Genomic DNA, 17,441 nt, shown 5'->3' on the forward strand with positions numbered 1-17,441 from the left:
ATTATAAATTTAAATAAGTATTAAAATCGAAAAAAATTTTTATAATTTTTATCCTCTCTATTTGTGATTCGTGAAATTTGTTGAATGATTAACTGTGGAACATCCAATATATGTATATACTATATAAACAATAAGAAATAAATTTCAATTAAATTTAAATTTAACTCGAAAGAATTTAAAAAATTTTCTATAATTTTTTCACTGTATTTGTAATTTGTCGAATAATTGTAAAACTTGTCGAGTGATTGATTGTTTAATATGTATATCTATTAACTACATAGTATGTATATCATATGTATATCACAAATTTGCCAGAATCCAAAAAAAATAATTCGATCATGTTCAATAGATTTGTACTTTTCGTCGAACGAGTTCATATTCCCTATAATTTCGATCATAAACATAATCATAAAAACGTAATTACAAATTATTAATATCGTTTGTATTATCGATGACTGTATGGCAATAAAATAAAACTGTTCTGAACAAATCGAATATTGCGAAAAGTAATAAGAATCACCTTCCATACCTGTAATAATACCTTTTATCGATCGAAAATTCGAATTGCAAACACGTTGCATCGGTAACGGTCGAATAACTGCCACGTTAATCTCGCGTAACATTCACCTCGCTTTTACATTTCTACTCTTTTCATACCACTTCGATTTTGAATTCAAAAAGATTCGTCCGATGATTTCAGATATTCGGTATAAAAAAACATTTTTTTACATTTTATTTTGAATGGAAATTTAAATTGTCGAAAATAATTTTCTTCGATGTTTCGTTTCCGTCTTGTTTCATTTCAATTGAAAACTTTACGATTTGTTTATTTTCAAAACAGTTTATCCTGCATGTTATTTTGATTTTTTAATATAAGTTAGTTTGATAGATTAATTGCACAAAATAAATACAAATAAAAATTCATGAAATATATAGGAATACAAAATTCATTGTAAGAGTTTATAGTAAAAAAGATTTGTGATCGCAAATCTAATTATAATTTAATTAATTGAATTACTTAATTTCCGTTATATCACGCGCTTCTTTCTTTTATAACATGTTTTTATTCAAACGTTCTATTTTCTTCTTGTTACTTATACAGAAACTCTTATAAATTCTGACACATAACCCCTATTGTAGTCCTATCTTTATAACTTATCACTATTATAACTTCTTCCCTTTTTATTATTATTATTACTTTTATTTTCATAAGTTAATAAAAAGAATAATATCGAAAGTAATATATGGATTGATAAATAACAAACCTTAAGAATTCTTCTTAAATTCAATTAATTTCAAGGTTAATTAAATACATCAATCTATCTTAATCCGATCTTACAATTAATTTTAATCTGAACCCTGATCCTTTCTCTGCCAGAATATATTCGTATAAACATTTTAAACAAATTCATGGAATCGAAAGATATCCCATAGCGAATGACGAGTCGAATGAAATTGTAACTAGATTCCCAGTATGGCTCGAGGCTGATCCCTTAGCTACATACCTGGGGAAACACGGCACTTTGGATTGCGTTTCTCTTCTATTTTCTCGATAGTTCGATGCCTAGGCTTGCGCAGTAGGAACGCCGGTATGGAACAAGCGATCCATCGGACTCCAATGCGCGGACTTCTTCGCAAATCAACTTGACGACTACACGACCGACTGACACGAATGACACGACGAGAACATCGACGACAACCACGACGAAACGTGCGGCTGAATCGCGGGCACAGAACACCACTGTTTTCCCCTTCCCCCAATAGTACTCCACCAGACACTCGGCCCATTCTACTTCATCGGTGAATCGACTACCTGTGACCAGTCTGCCGATTACCACCGGCTCGTGCAACGATCGAATATCGTTCTACAGCTTTGTGCTTATGCACCAGCCATGCAGTGACGCTCACCTTTCGCCAGTGGTTCTTAATATGTTTATTACTATACCATTTAAGGAGAAATTCGACTATAATCGAATGTAATATAATATTATATTCGAAATATAATTGCAAACTATTTGTTACGAAAATTCAAATAAAAAATAATCTCTTTACGATTTGTTTTATACATACATATAGAAGATCGTTATATCCGCCATCAATCATTCCGATAAAAATATATATATCGATGATATTAAATATCATTTTTCGAATACAATGATCAATAATTTAGCAATTCTCAAACGACACTACTATGCAGTCGACTTTTAGACAATTTACTGTTCAAGAGTTAACTGATATTGTAAAATCGGTTTTATCATTACGTTTGAAATGTTCAGGCTCAGTTCTTGTTTAAAGATTGTGTAAAGGAACTTGTCAATATCGGAAAAGAAAAGAAGCTTACAAAATAGAATACGTAAGATTGTTTACATTGGGGTATTAATTTTAATCGCATTTGAGTTTCGCGCAGGAAAGAAATCAATCAATGTCGTAATGATCACGGAGGTTTATTATTTTAGTACTCGGTAATAATAATAATAATAATGGTAAGAAAAATATTATCGCAAGTTACGTTTGGATACGTATAAAATTGTTTTCCATAAGTTTATTCTTTACGACGCTATAGCAAAATCGACTCTGCGCTAGGAAAATGGCGAATGAAAGGTCATTGAAAGGGACGTGCAATTTTAACGGACTCTAAGCATATTCTGATGCGAGCGTGATAAATAGATTCGTTCCTTTCTCGTCTACGTACATAATATTTCACAACGTTCTATGTTATTCATCTCGAGAGTGTTTCCTGCATAGAATTTAGAAATGAAAAGATCTATGTAAATAATTGATCCGTTAGTTTTGTGAAAAAATCTTCTCGTTTCTGTCCATGGTAATTTTAATAATTATAATATATAAAATATAAAATAGTTCGTTGACAAAAGTTATAAGTACTACAATATCCAAACTGCTTTGGAATAATTTCGAAAATGATTTTCATAAAATTGTGTCTAAATATAATCGTCCATTTTACTTTTTATTTTTTGGCAACAATGTAACCTAACCTTGAATATTTCTTGCCAAGTTTTAACCAAGATTCTCGCAGGATAAACGGTGAACTGGTAGAATGGAAATATACAAGAATTATGAGAGAACTAAAGAAATATCGATAAACACAAAACCACTAAATCTTCTCAATCTAGACTTTTAACGGTTTTCCAAACTAAACATTGGAATCGATTGTACATATAAATTTATAACAGTTATTTTTTAATTTTTTCCATTTTATAGCACACATAATATGGTATATATACTAAATTCCACAGTTATAATATTTCAATAGTTCGACATTTTAGAAAAAATATATTAAATATAATTAGAAGTTAGACGGATATTTTAAATATGAAAGAAATTGAGATCTAATTCTTGTGATTTTTGACCCGCAAACTCTATGTTCGCTATTAAAGCATCTTTTTCCCTGTTCCACATTTTATTTCTATGGGCCATTCTAACCTAAAATTTGTGCTTGAATGTTTAAAACAAATTATACTTTGAAAAATCAAATTATTATATTTTTTACTGATCTGAGAAATTTTCTGATCAAAAATACAATTTTTTTTTTTTGTTTCAAAGTAGTAATAATTATTTTTACATTACATTTATATGATATTTAATTATATGAAAAATTCTTTCATCGTTGGTATATTTATTTTTAATTATTGCTACCACATTAATTTATATTAAATAATCCTTAATTCTTGCTTTATAATATTTTTTAGTACAATTTACATTAAATATTCTTATTCGAATAGAAATTTTTACTTTTTGATGTTTTTTGATATCGTAAAACATGATATCAATTTAAAATTCCATATTTCACAAGAAGACACGAACATATAATAAATACTATTTAATTATTTATTTATATTAAAAATTAATCATTGTTTATATATATCACTTTTTACTTAAAAATTATATTTGTCATAATTTATTTTTATTTAATAATATTTGTTTTTTATGTACCAACAATCTACAAAGACGAAGTAAAAAATAATTGTAAAAAACTGTGTTGTCAATGAAATTACTTGAAAACTTTTGTTTTATGTTCCATTATTTCAAAAATAGTTAATAGCCCGAGTTTAATAAATGCCTTCATTGACCTAAAAAAAATTGCAATCGTTTAAAATGGCATAATGAAATCTAATATTTCATAATTTTTGACGGAAGAACAACAAGTATATTTTTCTCGCGATAATGTATGCTTAGATAATTCAATGAGAAACCACATTTATATTTGCAAGCGAAATTTATGCGTACAGATGCAGGAAGACACGTTATTAAGCTTTATTAATACATTTTGCGTGATAAGCATTCGTATCTAATTTATATTCTACACGTATATAGTCAATAGAAATGTTGAATTAAAATTTAAAGAATTTGTTAACACATGTCAAATTTTATTTTAAATTTTTTTATTAATAATCGTATCATATTATGATTATATAATATATATGATATTAATAATTATTATATTATATTTTTTTTAATCATAAAAGGAAATTTCACAAATTTATTTAATATCTTTTATACCATCATTTTTTTTTTCAATTAAGATTATATTTATAACGATATCATAAAATTTTAGAAATTTGAATTATTTATATTAATTAATATTACATTGAAAATAGATTTTGTTAAATCGTGAAAATATTTTTTGTATTTCCAATATTTATATCACATATATTAAATATTTTAAAAAATTCTACTATCTGATATAATAGAAACATTTTAAAAGTTCAAAATTACATGAACAAAACTATTACTCGAATTTTAAATAAATAAATAAATATCTTTTTGATCGCCAATAGATTAGTACGGAAAATAATTCTAACACAAATTTATACACCTTTATTGCACGGTAGTGAATCAATATATAATTGGTAAAACGATAATTAAAAAGTGGAAAGAATCAATATCGATCGATCAATACATCGAAGCTAAGATTATCGCGAGTAAGTAAGCGTGACAACTTTTCTCTCTATTATTATGAAAATTATACAAACCTTGTGTATTATCATAATAGCAATACATAATATCTACGGTTCAATAAATCTGCCTTGCTATCAAATTGATAAGCACTCTCATTAAACACAAGAAAACTCCTCCTATAATAACACGATAAATCAAATTCACGCACGATAAAACTTTCATCCCTTTAAAATCAATGTTGCTACTTTAAAAAATATCGATAACATATTAATTTTTATACCATTCATTGAAAAATATAATAATTTAAAATTTATGTATTTTGTATTCTAATATTTTTAAATATTAACAAAAGTTTATCATCGTTTTTCTAGTTTAATTCTTAAATGAACTTCAAGTTTTTAAATTAATCAAATAATATTCAAAAAGTATTTTTGATATTAACTTTAATTATTCCACTTTAAATTATTAACTTAAACTCTAAATCAAAGAATCATATTTCTACAATACAGGAGTATCGAGATCTCGCCCGATCCTACCCGAATTTTACCGATCCGTCCCGAATGTTCAAAAGATTCGGTTAAGAGTTGCATGTACTTACTTATAGCATTTAATATGCATTATTGTGTACGACTTAATTACAATTTAATTGTATTCAAGCACATATAAGAAAGAATGTTATATAATATAGAGAATCATCACAAGAACACTCCTAGAAATTGTTAAACGAATTCCAAATGTTAATCGCAATGATTCATCTTGGGACGAAATGTCGCGTGTTAACCGGCTCGATTAAGCTCATTGAAAGCGAGACCGTAACTCGTGACTACAACAGACTACGCAAACATATAAAACTCGAATCAAATAAATTGTTGTCGATAATCACTCCCTTCGCGTGAACGTTTGCTTGGCTCGTGCTTGACCCGACAAATTGTCAAGAATCGTCGCACCGGTTTTAACCGATTGTACAGACTACTTAAGTACACATTGCGGGATAGCTTACGGTATACAATATGTATACTATATGTACAAATCAAAACTCGAAATCTATCCTTCTCGAATTCATGTTACTTGTTGCTTGGTATCTCAACACAAATATCTATACATATAATCGTTTTTTTTTTTATTTTAAAATAATAATGTATACTTTTGCGTAAAAATCACATAGAATTCAGAAAGCAAATATTTCTAATCGATCATTTTATGACGCGAAAAATTTATTACCAAATATTACGATAAATTAAACGCGCGCAATGAGATTACAGATCGAGATTTCGTTGAAATAATTATGATGATATGAGATGATATGAAAAAATTAATCGCTAATAACAATTTATTTAAACCAAAATATTAATTGAAATAATTTAAAAAAGATAAGATTTTCAATAGAAAAAAAAATTGAAATCATTTAAAAATTTATCGATTTCGAAATATTTAATTTCTTCAATGAATTTCTGGAAAATTTTTATTTACAAGGATAGTAACTGTTGTAAATCAATCATCAGTTTCACCTCTACACAGAAGTTTATATTATGGCCACGAATTCGACTTTGTTTCGTTTCCAATGAATAAATACAGGGATATATGTCAAAGAGTCAAAGATTTGGGCCAACAAAAATCATAATAGATTGTTATGTACGACGTTGTCATGTATATGTTCGAAATAATTTACATAATATCAAACTTTAATATTCTCCAATATGTTATTTTTATCAATAGTAATTTTACGAAATATTTCTTCCCAGAAAGCTCCAATGATTATTTACTGTTTCCACATAGCTATGTTCTATCGCAAACTTTTTTTTTAAACGCATTCCTTAGTAATTACGTAATTTTTTTTTTTCTAGCTATTAAAATCTCGGCTTATTGTCAAGAACGGTTTAGACAACGCAATAGAAGGAAAGGCAAACCTCTCGCAAGCTAAATTGTCTACGAGAACATAACCTAATAGTCTCGGTGGGCCACGTGTACAATATTGTTTACACTCGTTCGGCGGATGTACCTATTCACCGAAGTGACTTCTTGATTTTTGTATAAACAAGTAACGAAATGTCTGTATGTTTAAGTGTCAAGCGAATGATTTACTCGTCTTTGTTTTTTATTCACTTAACATGCTAGTTTTTTTTTTTAATATTACTTTTGTTTCGTTTAGGAATTTCGTTTAGGAAAAATAACATTTACGAAATTTTTTTCTTTCAAAGCAATTGGCCACGTGGCCAATTTTTTTGAACAAGCATCGATCTAAATCTGTCTTTAACGTGCGATCCGAGAATTCCGAATGATTTGTCGCAATCGTTTCTTTACGCGTATCGAATATATACGTATAAGCGTATTATTTATTATTTCCCATTGCCCATCCATTTAAAATGGAAAAGGTATATGAATAGTTTATGACGAAGTCAAATGTATGTAGGTAGTACAACATTGCCAGTTACCGATAGTTTTCGATGTTCATCACGTATTAGAGTATAAAGAATGCAATCTTAAGAATGTTGAAGAATTTAAATCATGTTTTAATAGAGTTAATGTGGATAGTAATATAAAAATATTTGAACATTTATTATATATAGAAAATTCATATTTTAGTAGAGTTAATATAGATAGTAATATAAAAATATTTGAACGTTTATTATATATAGAAAATTCTTTTGAATATAAAATATGTTAAATATATTGAGTAGATATGATTATCAAAAATTTACAATAAATAAATTTTTTTTAAATTTGATAATTATTTGAAAAATTGAAAAATATATTTTTTTGTTATAAAATGTTTATTATAAACATAAGCTCCAAGATTATAATTAATTTTAAAGATAAATTTTAAATAATTAATAATTTTTATTAAATTTTATTAATTTCTTGAATGGCTGAGCAATTGTTATAATTTTATAAATAATTTTTCTACCAAATATATATTAACAAAATTTACGTTACGAAATACTTGAAGAAAAAAATTAACTTAAAAGAAATGAAAATAAATTAAAATATAATTATTTATTTTCTAATAACCTAGTTATTTTTTTTTCACTTTCATAAAAATTTTCATAAAAAAAAAAATAAAAATTACGTGTTCAAATACTTTTATAAACTTTTATATATTTTAATACATTTTGTTTCAAGTATCTTTACAATTTATAACTTTAATGTATCTATTATATATCTATAATATATCTGTAATGTATTAATAATATTTAAAAAATGTATATATTATTTAATGCAAATAAATTTATGTTATATTTATAAAATTTTTTTATAGATAATATATCAAATATTTGTGTGATTCATTATACATATTATGCAATCAATCATTATATGATGATTAATATTTTAAAAAATTTTAAATCATATCTTAACCGATTTGTGAAATTTAAATTTTTAATTCCAATTGTGTATAAATATCTAAAGTAATTTATCTAAAGAAATTCACATGAAAGTTAACCATTAACTATAGCTATTAAATTATTCTATTATTAATGATATTTTATGAATAAACTTGACAATTTTATAAATGTTTATAATTGTTTTTAATTGCTTAATTGCTAACCATAAACTTTTCTATCTTCAAGAAATACACAAGGCAATTCACAGATCTATAGAATTATAAAAAGAATTAGCATTTTTAATATAGTATAGATTCTATAAATAAATTCATGATTAAATTACAAAATATTTTTAATAATCATTTAATAATTCTTTTATATAGAATTAATGAAAAAGAAGTCATTAATATACATACTTTAACAATAAAATAAATAAAAGATTCAAAATATATATTACAAATTAGAAATTTTTTTAAATTACCTTATTCAAATTAATTTAATATATAATTTAGAACTTATAAAACGCGAAAATATTTATTATTGGAATTATTGAAAGAATATCACAACTAATGTAAACGATAATTTTTTTTTAAATTTTTGTTATAAATTTAAATTTATAATGTATAAATTTATATATTATAATGAAAAAAATATTTGATACTATTATTCCATGTATATATATGTATATATATATATATATTTATATATATATTACATATATATATATATTTAAATATATTCATATTTAGTCAGCATAATTTTTACTGTTAGGTTAACTTATCCACAACTTAGGTTATATGTAGTTAACTGAATAAAAAAATAATAAGCGAATGCATACATACAATCTATAGAATTCTAAAATTTGAAATGTCAGTCCGTCCAACGGTCTATTCTAAAATATGTAAATCCAGTTCAACTGGCTTTGTCAAGAATATATTAACTCAACTATTCTGCATATGCATTTTAGTTACATACATATGTGGTGTTACATACATATATTTCAATGTATTGTACAATGAACATAGTTTTATTGAAATTAATTTTACGTGTACATATATTTACATAGAAAAAAAGAAAAATATAACTATAGTTGTGCACATGTGCATACAATATACTATATGTAACAGTGTTGAACGTCAGCGCATGTCACGTTTCAAAGTTTGAAAAATAAGCAAAAGATTTCGTTTTGATGTTTTTTAATGTAAACTTTTGTAAAGAATACGTTTTGTAACATGAATGCTATAACGGTTCTTTTCACAAAAAATGATATAATGATGTATATTATTTTAATAACATATCTGTAACCGATAAAATCAAATATAATTCAACGCGACAATCCAACATCAAATATTAATCAGTACGTTATCAATTGTATTATTAGTAGTTATAAATTACTGTAATTATGGTAAAACACAATTAAGATAAGAATTATAATACTATTGAGTGATAATTCATAAGTAATTATATTACCGGAATTCCAAACATTGTCAACAGATCGAGTATCAAATGATAAAAACTAAAATGGCGATTAATCACTAATATGTATAATCAAATGCAACAAAACAGCATATTTTAATAGTATATAAAAGTTAAGCACAAAGTTATTACTCTCGAAATGTTGATCGAATCTTCTGGATTAAAGAAAACCTTTCACCTGATGAGCAACGATCGATCAGAAAAGAAAAATCGAAATGTTTACATACCCTTGTATGAGATCGATACGCGTCGAGCCGTTCCTAGAGCTAGTGTGGCCGTCTGGCCTCGATCAAAAAAAAAAGACGGTTTGAATGCTATGTGCCAGTAATTTCTTCGTTACTTCTAACCACTGGAACGTACAGTCATTGTTTTCAAGCGACAACGCGTTGCCAGGGGTCTAGTAGAAGCTGTGTGTAACAACTTTTTTTGAACCGGTACACACACGTTTACGAAGCGACGCACGAGAATCGTGTTCGCGAAAGCACCGTCTCTGACAGACTGTTCGGAACTGCTCGGTTCGAGTCTCTCTGGACGTCGTTTACGACTTCCCTGGGGAAACGTTACTCGGTCTTTCTTTAACGCCGGCCGGTGGACGCGAACCAGAAGAGAGACAGAGAGAAAGAAAAGGAAAGAATGAAACGGAATCAAATTTCTACGCCGACCAATCATGGCGCTTCGCTGTTTATCGCGCGAAAACCTCCGAACTAGTGTAGTTTAAAGCCTGTTACGCACTGCCGTTCTCTCAAATTTGTGCCTCTATACACAGTGGTGATTTTCGTAATTATAATTAATTACAATTATTTTTAATCAAAATCGTTTTTTAATAGATTATTTTTTTAATGGGAAGTTAAAAATTTAAATTTTGTATTATTATCATGTATTACATAAATGTTTGAAATTATCTTTAATTTTGTTGTTAAATTAGATTCAACGGATTTTCATTTAAAATGTGTTTTATTTGTTCTCGTATAGATGGCCGATGTATGTATGATGACCAAACTTTGATTTAACAGACATAATGTACATGTAGTTCAACTGCAGTGAGAAATGAACATTTTTAAGAAACAAAATTAATCAATTTTATAATAATATTGAAATTGTTATGAATTAAAGTTTATGATTATTTTTATAAATGATATATTTATATTGTATATATTTATAAATGATATAATATATTTATAAATAATATATTATATCATTTATATTTATTATATTTATATTAATTTTAAGATTTTTAAGATTTATATCAATTATATTTTTATAAATAAAATAAAAATTCATTGATTTCAAAAATATTTGCAAAGGAATAAAAAAATTATATATATATTTTTTTTATGAATTTCAGTTTATATATATATATAACTATATATATATATATAAGTATATATATATATATACTTATATTATAATTATTATTTTACGTGATATGAAACCACGATTTTACATATAAATTATAGTTTTTTTTATGTATACTAGAATGTATGTTTATATTTATAGATAACAGAATAATCAGTTTATAGTCATTTACCTTCCGTTTATCAAGATTTAAGTTATCGTTTAATCATTAAATATTAATCAATAAATATTATAATTATCATATTTTATAAAAATATAATATTTTAAAATATTTCTATAAATAAAAATAAAAATAAAATTAATATGATTATTGCAATAGTTTTTTCTTTAATTATGTATTATTTACAATTTGAATTTTGCATACGTTTAATAATCAAATAAATTATGCGATATAATTATAAAAAAATATTAATTAATTGATAAAAATAAAACAATTTTTAAAAATTAAAAATTAATCTTCTTATATAAATTTTTTCTCTCTACAAAATTCAAATTTGAACAAAAATAAAATATAAAAATAAAGCTTTTTTTAATCTAAATATTATATTTTTGATTTTATTAATAAATAATACGACACTTTTTTATTTTGTTTTATGTAAAGAAAGGTATAATGGGGAAACGTAAAACAATCTGGCTCGTTGCAAAAAATGTACATTACGTTTATTGATGGTAGCTCGCGAAGCTCCTCGTGAATATCGAGTGATTACAAAGAGGCGCTTGATTTAAAGGGTCGAGTAATTTACGAAGCAACACGTGATACGGTAGTACACGATCGTTCCGTAAGGACTCAAATCATGTCCTTTGTTGCATTTTTTTCATTCCTTTTTTCTTTTTTTTTTTTTTTTTAACAAGGAAAAAGTCCGCTACGGACTATAGAAATTACTATGATGTCTATATCGTTTTTCGATCTCGCGTTTGTCCTCTTTTCAATTATTATTTCATTCCTCCCTCGTCTCAATCGAAGAGATAAGGAGGAATGAAAAACGGAATAATATTGGATAACGAGAGATGAATACACGAAATATTAATATTTTCATCCGATTGATACAGGCAAAATGCTCTACGGTAAGGACAGCGACCGTTTATATTAGTACTCTGTGTGTGTGGTAATATTTATATATATATAATATATATTTCAACGTACAAACTATATTGTACCTTAATAACCTCTAAACGCAATGGGTACAAGGATAATATTTACACAGCCTAGAACCACTTGACACGGTCCAGGATTACGCGATATACCATTTTTCAAAGAGGTCCAAAGATTTGACAATCAGTCTAACTTAACCTCTTTGTTCTAAATTGAACGCGATAATACGCAATCATTTAACGGTGTGACAAGTATTTTTCACGTTCCTATCAACTAGTTATCAACATTTATACATAATACAACCAGGTTCCTCGCACGCACGCACTCTCAGCCCCACTCGTAGGATTGCGTAACGTTTTCTTTTTTTTCGTTCGATTCTCTCGTAACATAACCCCATTTTAGCGGATGGTCGGTTAATTCGTGTATTATATAAATATCAAACAAATTATCGCACAAATCTATCATGGTATATACTCATCAATGAAAAATACTTTCTTTACAATGAAACATTTTTGTGGAAAAAACTCTCAATCGCTCTCTTTCTCTCACTCAGTTATATAGCTCGGTAAAAATACCCTGAAGATGTACAGATCATTAAATAGACGATTACATAATAAATGAATGAACAGTCAAGTGAGAAAAATATGATTTCGATTTGTACTTGGAAATGATACGAAGACATTTCGTAAGTAGTTAGTATAATCGGAATAAAAAGAGAAAAAAAATCTTTACTATGTAATACATAAAATAACGGGGTTCTTTTTTTTTTTTTTTAGTCAAATTTGATAAAAATTTCCTGACGCTGCACATTCCTACTGTGATCGGGGTGCACCGCTGTGTTTCTAGATCTTTTACGTACAAAGAAGCGTTTTTGCGCGGATTCTCAAATTTGTGTGTATATTTTGTATATAATTCAATATTTTGAGAATCTCATTGTTCAGCTATTATTTAAATAAAATATCGGTGAACACTGATGTGTGATTATGTAAAGTGACAATGCACATCGTTATCACGGACGTTTCTTTGTGCGTAAAAGTGCAAAAGGACGCAAGGTGACATGGCACGATACCTTAATCATTAAAAAAAAAAAAAAAAAAAACAAAAAAGAAAAGAGAAGGAGGAAACGAATCGATAAAACCGTGCTTAACCTTTAAAACTTGAAACGTTTTACATTTTCTTCTCATTGTGAATATCAAATAATTATTGATTCTTTACTAACTGTGTTACATGAGTTACCAAAGTTAGCTAAAAGAAAATTTATAATCAAATACTTTTATATTAACAAACATTAAAATTGTGTTTGCATATACGAGTACAGTAATTGTCAGAAATGTAAGACGTGTCAAAAAAAAGATTTCTAATACGCCTGTTTCTATATCTATTTACATGACGCCTGTAAATGGACGCCCGGAATCTGGGATAATTATAATTTGTGAATTACGCACGCTAACGAGGTTATCGTCGATAATCGTAATTGTTCGCCGATAAAGCGTCTTTCAACTATGAGGCTCGTATTTTTATTTAACGACTTCGTATTTACTATAGACACGCTTGTGCGATTAATTTTTTTATTCAAACACATTGAGATTTAAAAGATTTTATATCTTAAATAGACTCAAAATATAATAATATAATTATTACACAAAAAACATTATACAAAATATTTATTCATTCTAAAAATAGGCCTTAATTTTATTTTTATTTTATATAAAATTTTATATATTAAAAGAAATTGTTAATAATGCAATTCAAATTGAAATCTTGAATAAATTGAATTACATTTTTATAGTGTGAAATAAAAAAAATAAGATTATGATATGTAGAATAGTGATACGTGTCTATTTTCATACGAAGTTTAATACGAGCCTTTAACACAAAAAAAATTGACAAATTTGCTTCGTTTTAATCGCAATGTGTTTCTCTCTGCAACAATCAGTGCTCTTGAAATAGTGCACATCTTGTAGTTATATGTGTTACATTAAAATAAGAATATAAAATTATAAAACTATCAACAAATGTACATATCAATAGAAAAAGTCTCAAAAATAATAAAATTTCAAGAAACGAGGAAGGAAACGATAGGACTTTCGACTTTTAGGTTTGAATTGGAATTCTGATTTTTTTTCTAATTTACTATTAGACAAAATAAAAGAACAGAATTGTAAAAAGTTATGAATAGGCCAACGATAATCTATACATTCTCAATATTTTACTCGTTGTAATCTGAATTCATTCGTTTCTTTTTTCTTAATTTGAGAATAAATAATCTGTTTTAATTATAAGAGAATACAAAAGGAATATAATCTATAAGACTAAATATAATATAATGTAATCTATAAGAAATAAAAAAAATTGATTATTGAAATTATGTTATATATAATGAAATTTTAGTTACGAAAATTAAATGAAAATTTTAGTTAATGAATAAAATAAAACGCAAAGATAATTTTCATCGATCAAACTTTTGAAGTTAAAATAAGTATTCCAATATTCTGTATAATTAATAACATAAAAAATAAAATATGATCATCGATTCGATTAATTCTAACCTAAAAGTCGATTATTATCGTAGTATTGTTGATTTATATAGATTGAGCTTTAGTCAAATAGACCAGTTTCACGAATAGAATGCATTTGTGCATAAAAGGTAAGAAGAAAAAGAAAGTTAGCGCATATGTAAATTTTTGGCGCATATATTCACCGATATTTATAGTTCGAGGGTAACTTTTCCATATAGACTAAAGTTTGAAATTGCAGAGTAAGACGCATCGATACTATCTACTTCGATTGTATATTTGTTTGAATGCTTTGTGCTATCGTATTCCTTGTTTTTTATTTTAAACGTTATCCAAAAGACTTTGTTCTAAATAGTTTCACTTTCTATATCATCGTTTGTATAAACGATCTAAAACCCTGAGATGCGAATTCGCCTTACTGTTGTCCTAGTCTCTTTTTTTATGGAAAAATTGGCCAAGTAATCGGGTTTTCAGATAGTTTTTAAAGTGTACCCTCTCAGCACGTAATAAATCATTTTCTAATTTCACAAAGTTAAAAATATATTATTCTATGTACTTTTTTTTTCAATATAGAAAAAAAAAAAGAAAAATATTTTTGGACGTTAATAAAAAAGAAGTACATTGGAATAAATATCATACCGTATTTCAAATTTATTACGTGCTGTAGAATATAATATAAATATTTTAAAACGTATAAAAGTGCGATGTTGTGCGCAACGCAGCTAAATATAATTAAATTTCTTGCTAATTTGAAATCACTCGGTCATATTTTCAAATCGATTCATATGAAATCGTTGTAAGATATCAACAACATAGAAATTTGTTTAAACGAAATGTATAATAATAAAATTAGTTAGTCAGAGCGATAGCGAACTGCATATACTTTTCCAGCAACAATATATTAGAAAAAATGTTAATAGTTAAAATTTTTTACTTTAAAATGTTACAATATGTATGATTATGTTAACTAACCATTACTTTATGTAGTAAAAAATTGTTAAGCTACACGACTCTACGATAAAGTGTATCAAATTCATTTACTTTTTCTAATAGACATAGTTATATATACCTGTACGTAGTTTGTGGAATAATTATTCACATTTTCATAGAGTATAATTTCTTAATGAAATATACTTGTTAAAGTTTCACTTCTGTTAAAATAATATTTTTCATTTTTCATCTTGTAAAAAAGCTCACTACCGTTCTGATGTCATTGATAAATAATGAATGATATTCGTCATTTTAACATTCAGATAATACAATGTATAAAAGCACGATTTTAGCGAAAACAGCTGAATCATGTCTGAGCTGTATATACTTGTCCGTGGCAGTCTGAAGTTTTAAGATACTGAAAATTAATTTCATATATAGTGAATCAAAATAATATTAGCACACATTCTTTTTTTGAAATATTTTTATACATTGTAATGATATATTAATACAAATGTATATTTAATATTTCTCAATATATGGAACTAACACATACTTTCAAATCTTTCAATTACGTTAAAGAAAATAAAAAAAAAAAAACAAATTTTTTATAATTATAAGATAATAATAAGAAAAATATTGGCACACTTGTAATTATTCATAATTATTTGCATATATATCTTGGAAAAATGTCATTATACGCTATTAATACCAAAAGCATACGCACAAAATAATGAATATTTGTTTTATATATTTGTTTTATAAAAAAATAATTTAAATAATTATAAATTTTTAGAATTGAAAGTTTTGAAAGTACATATCAATTTTATATATTAAAACATATTAAAAAATATATTATATTAATATGTTACTTTCGTTTGTAATGATATTTCAAAAAAAAAAAAATATGCAAATATTTTGTTGATTCACTATACTTTTTTTTTTTTTGTGACTTTAGAATCGTTAATATTGTATGTGCAATTATGTAAATCTCGTTACTTTTTTAAGTCTTTTAATAATGCTTCGAATGTCGTTTCAAGATTATCATTATTTGAAGCAGAATTCTTCATTGGTAATTTTTTATGAATAAATTGTTTGTCAGAATATATAAAGCGGTTTTTTTATATCGTCCCTGTTTCTCAATTATATATAAAATTATATATCTAATAGTTGTTCATATAATGATTATTTCTAACACAGAAAGAAATACTTTCTGTTACTAATGATAAGGACTGGTGATAACCGAGTGAAAATTTCGAAGTATTACAAACTTTCTTACTCTTCTTTAACATATTAACGAGATAAAAAATTTAAATATACGCGTTCTTCTTACAAAAGAAGAATATAAATTGTTTAGGGACGACGTTCGCTTTAAAAATACGTTGAGTCCTTGTAATATATTCCAGTTTCTCCGTAGGAAAGTCGACTTCCATGAGAAAGAATAAAAATTTGAAATGCAGCTTATGATTTCGAATCGGGAGTATCTACGTGTCGACATGGGAATAAAAACATGACTGGAAACTACGATACCAGTCTTTTTTTGTTCAGTAGATAATGCATTTTCTGTGTTTTCTGCTCACATATTATATGCCACGTAAATTGGATCGAGTTGGTCCGCTAGAAAACCATCACGCAAGTGCATTCGTTGCTTCTCACCACGCGAATTTATTGGAACTACTCCAGGATCCACCACGACTACTACACCGACTACCAGATGATGTTCTTCTAGAACAGCGCTGGTAACCAATGCCACGAGATCTAAAGCTTCGCTTTCACTTCCGTCAAGTTCCACCACTACTACTAGGAGGTTGGTCCATGTAAATACGGCACTGT

At 26.3% G+C, this 17,441-nt stretch overlaps 2 protein-coding genes across 13 annotated transcripts in view; both read right to left on the reverse strand.

Moving 5' to 3' along the window:
- LOC122710591 (anion exchange protein 2) overlaps positions 1-10,307 on the reverse strand; it is a 64,129-nt gene extending 53,822 nt beyond the window's left edge. Inside the window, exons 1-2 of one of the 3 annotated variants that reach the window (XM_043928529.1) lie at positions 10,074-10,307; positions 9,941-9,997 (exon numbers count right to left, since the gene is read on the reverse strand). The gene's annotated coding sequence lies outside the window, so the exon portion shown is untranslated. Of the gene's footprint in view, positions 1-1,505; positions 1,628-9,940 lie in introns of those variants that run through there. The other 2 variants (XM_043928523.1, XM_043928530.1) reach the window with 2 other exon arrangements.
- Positions 10,308-14,602: 4,295 nt separating this feature from the next.
- The window catches only part of LOC122710538 (disco-interacting protein 2), a 55,133-nt gene continuing 52,294 nt past the window's right edge, over positions 14,603-17,441 (reverse strand). For all 10 annotated transcript variants that reach the window (XM_043928453.1, XM_043928452.1, XM_043928451.1 and 7 more), the window contains one exon: positions 14,603-17,437. In XM_043928453.1, the coding sequence (XP_043784388.1) occupies positions 17,185-17,437 (253 nt within the window). In that variant the 3' untranslated portion in view covers positions 14,603-17,184. The remainder of the gene's footprint in view (positions 17,438-17,441) is intronic.

Source organism: Apis laboriosa, unplaced genomic scaffold (genome assembly GCF_014066325.1).
Source record: "Apis laboriosa isolate Shangri-la unplaced genomic scaffold, ASM1406632v1 scaffold14_cov150, whole genome shotgun sequence".
NCBI classification, from domain to species: Eukaryota; Metazoa; Arthropoda; class Insecta; order Hymenoptera; family Apidae; genus Apis; species Apis laboriosa.